At 38.8% G+C, this 11,135-nt stretch overlaps 1 protein-coding gene across 1 annotated transcript; it reads right to left on the bottom strand.

Annotated features, from left to right (window-relative positions):
* Positions 1-312: 312 nt before the first annotated feature.
* LOC122398876 (cactin) lies at positions 313-10,946 on the bottom strand. Its single transcript, XM_043399135.1, has 9 exons — positions 10,586-10,946; positions 8,790-10,524; positions 6,156-6,616; positions 5,501-5,963; positions 4,619-4,735; positions 2,536-2,625; positions 1,946-2,197; positions 1,521-1,689; positions 313-1,038 (listed from the first exon to the last, which is right to left on the bottom strand). The coding sequence occupies exons 1-9, from the start codon at positions 10,831-10,833 to the stop codon at positions 878-880; spliced, it is 3,696 nt and encodes a 1,231-aa protein (XP_043255070.1). The 5' UTR covers positions 10,834-10,946; the 3' UTR covers positions 313-877.
* Between the last annotated feature and the right edge of the window lie 189 nt (positions 10,947-11,135).

Below are 11,135 nucleotides of genomic sequence, written 5' to 3'. Positions count from 1 at the left end.
TTCAAATTGAAAAATGAACAAAAAAAATGATTCACCTCCTTTGTCGTTTCTTTTTATGTTAAATAATGGTATTGCGTACACAACGAATATTAAAATGAAATCTATCGAGAACAATGATTGTATAAGTTGCAGTTCATTACCTTACGCGTGCACTATTATTTTAAACGCTAAATATTTGGTATAAAAAAATATCGATATCTCTTTTAATTGCAGCATAGCGGAGGAAGAGGGGGCACGCTAGAGATTAATTGTAAGATAAAATGGGAAGGTTACGAAATGAACACTGATTAGAAATAGATACATTTATCTCTAAACGTTGTTTTAATATTTTTTGGTAGGCGACAATGTACTTATACAAAATATTACGCTGATATAACAATCACAACTCTATGTCTGTTGTACACAGACGGTTGTACAAAAGACACGTTAAATACGATTTTACGATGACTATGAAAATAGTAACGGGTTGTGCGTTTTCTTGTAAAACTCATTTTTAAGGAGACTAGTGTTCGTGCAACGTACATTACATTCGTTCTCTATGTACACATTATACTGTGAAATTATCTTACTTATTAAAAGTGTAAACATTATAGAAAGCTGTTGGAAAGAAACACAAATAAATCTACATATTTATGAGAAAGTTTGATGAAATTATTTGCATTACATGTAAAGTTCAGTCGCGACAAATTAGATGGTAAATTCTTCAATGTATAAGGAATACCATCGCGTGTAACGAATTTCACATCTTTCGAAATATACGTGTACGTGTGCATTTGCAACTTTACGATAGAAGGATATAAAAATCACACTGTTTATTTACACTGCTCAGAATAATTAGAGGGTCAGCCCGGCTATAATTCTTTTGAGCAATGTAATTTCAATGATTCCCCTTACAGCTCCGTTCGTGGACGCTCACGCGGTCAGGATTAAAAGTCCTCCCGCAATATTTGCACGGAACCAATTGATTCAAGTGCGATTTCCAGTTAGCCTCAGCCATTGCCATCACATCTACTACCATATTTCCTGTTCCTGGATCACCTGTGTATCAATTACGTTCGTAAATATTTAAAAATAAAATTCAAAGAAGAACTTATATATATTAATTCCACATTATATGTATATTTTTTTTTAGATTACAAACGATTGGTTGAAATCACGAATTATTAATTAACAGTTTATTTAGAATTACGCTAAAATATTATTTCAACAACTTGACAGATTCACGGGATCGCCGGTTTCGGTTTGCAAGGGTATCACCCTCTGATCGATATAATCACGCTGACCGTAAGTTCATTGGTTGACCGCGGGGCCATTGCGACCAATATTTAATTTCCTGCGAAACCGGCAATATCGCGTTCGCATTTTAAATCGAAAGTATGTCGAACGAAACTATTCCAGTAAATCGATCACGAAGGTCGTCGAACTTGCGGCGTCAATTAAATCGGAATTGTCCGACGTTACTGACGCGTCCTCATTGTTTCTCTCAAACTTCTTTAAAGCAGAAAAAGATATCGACTTACAAGTGTAGATAACCTCGGGCCTCTGCGGCTCTTTTCTTCTTTCGCCAGATGGCAATTTCTCGTTCTCCACGTGCCACTTTTTCAGACACTGTGGCTCGTGAATAGCTATGCTAGTGGATCCAAAATCTCTGCCACATATGTAGCATGTAACCGTCTTCTTCTGTTGCTCCTAAAACCAATCGCCTCCAAATGACTGTCCCGCAAACTATTCGCTCCATCCCCCAAATCAACGACACTCGGGTACAAACGGCACAGTTATTTATTCGTGGTTATCAATAATCAATAAAATTTATATCGCCCTATGATCATATCGTTGGATAAAGTTCAAAGGTCTGGGTTAAGTACGAGAATCAACGAGAATTTACATAGCGGAAATGGCCTCACACAAACTGGAGGATATAAGCATGCTTTCCAACGCGACTCACCCCTGTTGGGCTGACTGAGATTTCTTGCACGCTCGTCGACCCCAACTTCCGCTGGGCGGTCGAGTCTTTTCTTCGCGGTTGCCTATCGTTCTCGATTTGAGATCGTTTTATGCACTGAGGTTCGTGTATCTTAATACTTTTCGTGCCAAAGTTTCTGCCACAACTCTGGCATGCGATCGTCGGCGGTCCGGATCGCGACGTGCTCGCTGGCTTTTCCGGAACAGAGTTTTCCGACCTCTCCGTCTCAGGATTCTGTCGATCGAACGTTGAACTTATTTTTACGCAACAGCGTACGATCGAACATCGCTTACTCGGACAATAATTATAAAATTGAAAAGAAAGTCTCCGCAGAAATTTAATTCGTATTATACCGTAATTAGAATTGATTTCAGAATTAATCAATGATGCACTGACCAACCTCGCGCGATAACCTTTCCCGATTACTAAATGCTCGCAATACGAGTAATCAAATATTATGTCAAAACTTTCATCAAATAGCGTTATTAATTTTGTTTCTCCGAAGTATTGCATTTATCCGAATAATCGACGTTCTATCGATTCAAATAGCGAATTTCATGCAGCTGGTTCACCTTTGGCGGAGCTTTGCAACTTTTCTGATGTATCGGCAGCCGTTCCGGAAGGAACGTTCTTCCACATTTGGAACACGGGACCAATTGCGCCTGGAAGAGTATAATTTCGAACAATTATCTCGTTCTGTGTTTCGAGTTCGCGTTAATCTGTTAACCGGTTAAAACTAGCTAACTCGCAAATTTGTATTAAAAATAAATTAAAATTTGCATTCGCTATGGGCAAGTTAACTCGTTTGTCGTTGTAACATCCCGGTTGACAGATTAATCGTCGGTTAGTTAAGTTAATAAATGATTTCAATATGGTCGTATTACATTCACACTCTACTTATAATGTTATATGTATAAACTACAAGTAACAAAGTTTTTGAATGAGAGTCTATCTTGGCTTACAGTAGAACCTCGATTCTTGCACGCGAACCATGTTCGTTGTATTGCGTTAATGAGCGGAAGAGATGATCACTTAGCAACAAGTTGACGGTAAGAGTAACAGGTAGTATTCTCGTTGGATCATTTACCCCGGTAATTATACAATCGAACATAATAACAAATATAAAAACTAATAATAATTAAACTAACGTCGATTCAATATTTTTGTTCCCCTCGGCTAAAACTGAACAATGGCGTATTAAAAATGTACAAATGATCATTATGATCGTATCTAGCCGGCCGAGATCGATCAGCTTAAAGCGAAAAGATGAAGTCGAAGGTAAAGTTCCTCTTTAATGTCGAATTTAATGAGTCGCAATGCGGTTCTTAGTTTTTAGATCAAACATGCCGTTGGTATTATGGAGGTAAATGTGCGTGATAAATGTGGGCCAGCACCTTGAACACGATAGGGCACGGGGGATTATAGTGCGTGACATGTTCTCTGTACGGAACCGGAGACCTCGTAAGTTCCTACTTGTTATTCCTATTTGTATTTTTGCGTATGCGTGCGAAACGTGCAAGGGTGAACTTCAAAGAGTCGTATAACAACTACGCATTGAAAAGAACTCGTGATCGTACGCGAGATCTTGCAACGAATGATGCAACTAAAAAGAGCTGGACTCGACGTGTAATAATGAATCCAAAACGCGGAATCAAATTCGCTTCTAAATGGTTCAAATGGTAAATCTGAACTTTGCACATCGCTCTGCACGCAACTTCGCGTTTAGAAGTAAACCGGGCAAAGTTCATTGTACACGCTTAGTATCATTAACACCTCTGAATATTACGAACAAGCTCGTTTACGTTTAATTTCTCCACGTAGAATCATACTCTCGGTTGCACCAGTCATTGCGAGATATCTTGTTTGCAATCGCTCAAGATAAATTTCTGCGTATAGAAACTTTTGTACTTTGGCTTAACGCGTACGCTATCGCTGTATTTGTAGAAATTTCGATCATTGAAGAGCATAGCTATTATACAGATATCATTTTTATAGGTATAGAGATAAAGTAAAGACGTCAGAGTTGTTCCTATGGCATCGTTATACCAATTTCTATCAGGAATAAACTCTACAAGCAGAAAAGAGCAACGTTGAGGAAATGGCTTTCTCCTGACTATTTAATCATGTCGTGATGGTAATCAATGAAATGGTTACGACAACGATTTACCATTTCCAACGAACTAGCTCGGTATACGTGTACAAAAGGGTTTGATGAGGAGATATGTAACGAAATTAGGGTGGTAAAAGCAACCATTCGTCCAGTTGACTGCCAATTATTTTTTTTCCGCGCGTCTGGCTCGAATATTCGACCCAAATGCATATACGTACGTATGCATTCGAGTCCATTATGCATCGTTGTTCGAATTCACCCGTGGTATTTCATAATTCCATTACATCATCGCCAATATAGGAGAGGTCTCCGTCAGCTCCGATGAACTTAGCGGAGTGACTCATTCTTATTGGAATACATTCGTCTATATCAGCGAATACGGAAGTGCTAGACAATGCAAATGATTCTGGCTGTGACGATTACACGAGCGCGAGTAAAATATTACGCGAAGATAAGAAATTGGTTGAAATGTACTGCCCTTGGTCACGTAAGGCTATAGACGCGATTTACATGTTTGAAGAGACGTTCACATAACAGGAAGATACCTGACTTTCTTCCCATGCCGCTGCGTTCCATTTCGATCGATCGATCGCGGAGTCGGGCCTTTGAGGTGGCGGGCGTCTTTGGTTCGCGGGCAAAGAGTTATTTTCTCGCTCCCACTTCTGCGAGTACGATATTCGTTAATATTCGAGTAACAACTCTGTGCATTATCGATGAAAAATAAACAGAATTCTCAAAGAAATTAAGACTATGATGAAAATTCTTATTAAACTATTGATGAAATTAGGCCTTTTGGCTTACGATGCATCCAATTCGTGGCAAAATAGCATAACGACCGTAATTAATGTTCGTTTCGCGAATATGAATACGACCGTTGGCATTGTGCGAGGAAGTATCGAACCGAGTGTATATGAACTGCGATTCGCGTGTAAATTACATAGCATTGATCACCTCGTACAGTGCTCAACCACGACGAGATAGTACGAAGTGCCGGTTCATATGCACGTAAACGTTTTCGATATCAACTCCAACGATATACGTGGTGCACGTATATCCGTATCGATTCAACAAAGGGCCTTGACGTATTGCATGTTTCCAGACAAGGAAATTCAATAATATACATATCCATCGCGCTCAACACCATCGGAGTGTATGAATAACGCAGTTCAAGTTCAATATAAAATTAGAATCTATCCTGTACGAATTATTTTCGTCCCGTGAGTTGTTTTTATCCTCGATATTTAATTTATTTCTCTGCAGTGCAATCTCAATTTTGCTTTCTGAAAAAAAATGTGCTTTTATTGTATCAAATTTGCTGCCCTTTTCAATACTTTTGTGATCCTTTCTGAATGCCTGATCTGACCTTTTTTTTATACGCTGCAAACGATATTTGTTGCAAGAATCTTTCGACTGAATTGTTTACTTACTTGCATACACTTGGGCTCGTGAATGGGAAAGCTGGCGGTGCCGAATTCGCGGCCACAGATGTAACAAGTGACGGTCCTTGGTCCCTTTTTAGCCGGCGCCGAGGACGGTCTGCACGATTGCGAACTATCCGATTTCGACTTCGCTTCCTGAACGTCCACCTCCTCGATTTTGTTCTTATTCTTGTCGCTACGGAAGTGCAGGGCGACTGGCTTCTGAACGGATTTCGGTATCGGGGTTTTCGTCTTCGAATTCGCGGGGCTGTCTTTCATCTTTTGCTGACTGATCTTCGGATGACTGTGAAATCGTTCCGGTTGATTCGGCGTGCCGCAACTTTTGCACGGTTCCGGCGCGCTTCTCGTGGAAGTGGATGTAAACACCTCAAGATCATTCTGTATCATCGGTCTTGAGCTCTTCTTCTTCAGCGTAGACAGGGACGGCACTTTGTAGCCAATCGTGCCGTTTCTAATTTAATAGAGAGTCAAGTTTGTTTAATTTACAAAGAAAACCTTCAGAATTATCCAATTCCTTGCATTCATAAAGTTACATATTTTAATCTCTTGAATCTGCGAATTTATAAAACTAGGAATTCTTAGGTTTGTAAATCTGTGAAATTGCGGATTGTTTATAAATTTGCGAATCAAGGTAGGCACGAACCCGTTGTTGTTATCGTCCAGTTTCCGATTATCGATGCTCTTCTTCGTCGCGGCGGCATCCTGGCCAACGATCCGCGCCTGTTTCTGCATCCTCGGCGACTCCGCGTAAACGTCGACGTGACCGAATCTCCCGTCCAGAATCTGCTCGAACGTCCGTCGTTTGTGTCGCGTCGATGTCAAGCCGTGGTACCACGTTGTTGGTGCACAGTTTGACGCTGGCCTCTGTTGTTGTCCGTTGACAGTGACGTCCTCGCGACACCTTGACGACGAAGGGAACGACGACGTTCCCCCACTGATCGTTTTCGAATGGCGATGCAACGTCATAGAATCGCTGAACAACTCTTTGCTCAGCAGAGACATGTCCAGTTTGTCGACGAGATTCGGGTCCAGAACGCTCGGTTTCTCGAGATTCGCGGTCTTCGGTCGCTCCAGGTTATTGTAAAGAGATACTCCACGTTTCAACTTTGGCGGCCAAGTGCCAGTGTCTGGCGTCTTCGACTTTCCTCGATGTTTACCCCTTTCTGAATATTTATTTATTGTTTACAGGATGCATTTGATAACTCGAATATTTCGTTCGTACTACCTTTTACATTTGAAAATGGCTACCGTCTACAGACTATAATTGCCGCAATTACGTTATTATAAATTTAACAACCCCCCTCCCAATTTACTTTATCTGTTCATTTAATACTCTACACTATTCTAGTCATCCCAACTATTATTGCACATTATACTATTGGACTCATTGTTGTATACAAATATGTTAATTTACCTAACGCTCCCGCCGTATTTTTTATTTGTTATTCGAAGAATAATAACTTACTTTCCAATATGTCCAGATCTTCCGTGATAACTAGAAACGTTTTCTCGGACAGGATCTCTGTCGGTTCCTTTTTCCATTTCATGATTTTTGCGACACACGCCGTGGTTGTAAGAATTTGTTGTGTAAAATTTGGAAATAGGGCCCAGTAAACGATACAAAACGTTTATCCTAACGATTCCCCGTGCCACTGCTACAAAGACGACGATTTTACATTTCGAAAACTATTCGGTACTCTCAAAATTTCATAGTAGATCTTTCCACGGATTACGTTTACTGTATTCGGAAATGAATAAAACGTGACAGATCCGTTTAACCGTCAAATACGCTTAAATTTCATCGTTTCCTCGATCCGTTATCAGTACGAATTGATTTTCCAACATTTGTGGTTATCACATTAAACAGACGGATTTTCCTATAACTTTCGAACTGTTCCTTGTCGCTGACAGCTCACTGAATTTAGCTTCTCTCGAAACTGCTTCATTTCCGATTCCCTTTAGTTCGTGCGATGACAATTCGGTTACGTTTTTTTATTAAATATTCATTTGTTACACTTTACGATTCAATAATTTTTTAATTTATGTACCGTCAATTAGATTATGACCACTAAATACACAAGCGATTAATTATCGTAAGTACAAAGTTACACACGTAAGGTCACGACTGTCCGAAATAAAATATACATCCGCATGACCTTTCCTTCGTCGAGCACTTATGCAAGATACAAATGCAAACTGTTATTTCGACCGATTTGCGGGGATTATTAAAAATAATGTGTATTTTGCTCCTTTCGATCGACGAAAATCACACTATCGATTTTACTTGGCGCGAGTTTTGTAGGAAGAAACACGATTTGAAACGCGTAAGCCCTTTATCGGCGAAACACCCGGTGCACTGAGCTTCGGTTTACCTTGCCATTGGCTACATGTAGCTTTTACCTTTCTCATTGTGGTCGACTGTGTGAAGAATACAGGTGGCCACGAAATCGATCCAACAACTACTATTAAACAACTATATCGTAGCCCCGTTTATATACCGTTTCGTCATCACGGAAGCGTATTACGGCGTCAGACATTTTTGAATGGGGGGACTGTGTCACGAATTACCGCAGGAAATAAACTTCTTACAGAGAACAATGCCAAAAACAAATGCTAAAACAAATATTTCCTTACGATACATTCAAGTTTTATTATAATCAAACGAAAGTAAAATTATTTAAACATATTTACTTGAAAGTATACCACTGATACCAACAAATTCGTCATAGATTTTATGTTTCATGTTTATGCAGGTGGTAAAGTGAAAAGTCGAGTACTTCCGGTTTCATAATGATCTCGATGGTCTTATTATTTTCACACATGTGGGTACGTTTAACTTAGAAAGTAAACTTTCGCGCGTTTACGTCTACAAATTGCGCAATTTTATTTAAACACATTGTTAAAAATATGGTTGTTTAGTTTGAACCGTCGCTATACAAGTAAAATAATAGTTAATATATTTATAAACGCGTTTATAAAAATACGTAATGTACACAGTACCATAATATTATCGACGATATCGATAACGTTTGAAGTGAAACCATAACTGAAAAATGTTGTTATGGAACTGGCATCTAAATCCACGTTTATACGAGTATTCCCATTCCCTGTTAACGATCTTAAATGCGATATCTTCGTAAGGCGGTCCAGCGTGAAATCGCAATATTGCAAAGTCTTTGTTATCGGAGCAAGGCGTCTGAGAATTAAATAAATATTTATTAATAACATACTTTTAAACCGTTACATATTAATATAATTAATTTTAAATTTGTCTTACCAAAAAGTACTCGGGCGTTGTGTTTTTGTCGATCAGATCCGGATAAAATATGTTAAATTTGTAACCTTGGACAATTTTCGGTGGTGGATTGTCCATGTCGTAATGCGTTTGATTATATTTATTCCACTCAAAACCAGTATGCACGCGATTGAAATATCTTGGTTTCCTGGGTCTATACTTGTCAGACCACAAATAAATCTGCGCCTCTAAAGACGATTCAACGCTGAATTGTGCCTCGTCGGAACCCATATTTTTACGTGCTTCTCTGTGCATAGCTTGCTCTTCCGCGGTCATTACGTTCTGAATTTTTCGTCCAGTACTAAGCACTTGATTTCTCGCATACTCTAATCTCTGATTATCATCTTCTTCTAAAGTGACTAGAGTTCCTGGCTCAAGTTGAGAATAAAGTATATATTTTGGAGAATATCCTCCCGATTCATATTCACAGAAAGATTCAGACAATAGGTCGTCAGCCGCGTTAGTAACTTCTTGATCGTCGTCCGATTGACTATCTTCGCTTTTCTCCGTAGCTGTATTGGTAGACGGTTCATCTGGTTTCTCCGACTGTTCACCAGTTGCTTCATTGTGCGCTTGCGAAGTCTCAGGTTCATTCTCCGTTCTAGCCACGCCTTGTTCGGCGATCAAGACTTCCAACTTTTTCCGCAAATTCTCTTGATGTCGATCTCTCAACCGTGCTCTAGCCATATGCGCTTTTAACTGCGACAAAAGACTTTCCCAATATCCTATGTCAACACCTTCAGGCTTCCCTGTAATTTTTGCTTCAATTTGTAGCTGTAAAGCTTCCAATTGTGCTGCCGTTTTTCCTTTGAAAATAGCAGTTACATCTTTAGCTACTGATTCGTGTATTCCTTCTCTTCTACCAACAGCCACTTCATACTCTGATCTTTCTAATTTTCTCAATTTATGTAATTCATCTTCAACTATTACAGTAATATCGTTCCAATAATCTAAGTTTTTGCCGCGTTCCAATTCTTTGTAAACTTTAATATCTTCGATAAGATCTTCTAAATCTTTCACGTGCAATCCGCGTAAATAAGTATAAGGTTCGTGCATTTCTACAGCATCGACTTCTTCTTCCGCGCTGATATATTTTGCTAGAAGATCGATTGGTTTCGCGCGACCATCCTGTATTCTAATACGAGACCTTAATCTTGCTTGCTCTAAATGAAATTGGTCTTCTTGCCTTGCCCATTGTTCCAACTGGGCAGCTTCTTTTCCTCTTTGCAACAATGTCATTTCTTCTTCCCTCTGTTGCCTTTCTAATTCTCTTTCCTGTCTCCTTTTCTTAACTTTCTCTAACTCTCTTTTATTCTCCTCTTGTTTATGCCTATTTCTAATTTCTAATGCTTCTCTACTAACACCTAGTAAACCTTCCTTTTCAAGTTTCTTAGACCATACAAACGTGGACAGCAAATTTCCATCGCCGAACGGATTATCTGTATTCGTATAATGTAAGTAATCGTTATCCCAACCCATTCTTTCTTTACGTTTACGTTCTTTAGCTTCTTTCTTCTTTAAGCGACGTAATCTCTTTTCTTCCGGAGTTTCTGTTGCTTTCATTAGTTCTTTTTGACGTTTCTTGTCTTCAATTTGTTTCTGACGTTGCTTTTGAAGTTTCTCTAAAAGCTTTGTAGAATCTGAGGAAGAATCAGACGAGGATGAGGTACTAGATTCGCTTGAATTTGAAGAAGACACTGACGACGACGACGATGATCTGAAATTAAAAAATAGAAGATTAGTAATATATAACCTCAAAAATATTTAATGTCCCTTACCTCTTTTTGTTTTTACGTTTCGAAGATTTTTTGTGAGATTCGTATGAATCGGAGGATTCTCTATGCCTGGACTTTTTATACTTTTCATTAGAACTTTTGGAGTGTTTATGCCTTGATTTTGAACTTCTGGACCGACTTTCATAATCACTGTCAGTAACCCTACGTGAAATTCTGTCTTTATATCTTTCGTGATCTTTATAGTCTTTTCTTGACCTCTCATAGTCTCTCCTATGAGAATACTTATCCATTGTTAATTTATATGCATTTATTATATCATTTTACACAGAACACCCTGCCCTATATTTTTATGACACCTAACCTCAAACAAGACAACGCTACGACGCAGTAATATCCGCCATTGTTAAATTCAGACCAATACAGACAGCTGATTCCGGTTTACTACGTGCAAATTTCCGTTTGTATACAATAAATTAATATAATACAAGGAACAATCAGAATTTAATTATTTTCCCAAGGGAATAATAAATTTACAGAGATTATTTTATTATCCTATCTATTTTTTGTAAGGATTTTTTAATATTGACTATCA

The sequence above is a fragment of the Colletes gigas genome, unplaced genomic scaffold (genome assembly GCF_013123115.1).
Source record: "Colletes gigas isolate AHSC1104 unplaced genomic scaffold, ASM1312311v1 Colletes_gigas_Sc00012, whole genome shotgun sequence".
In the NCBI taxonomy this organism is placed as follows: Eukaryota; Metazoa; Arthropoda; class Insecta; order Hymenoptera; family Colletidae; genus Colletes; species Colletes gigas.
The sequence above is the reverse complement of the archived record's forward strand: the minus strand, read 5'-3'. Positions and strand labels throughout refer to the sequence as shown.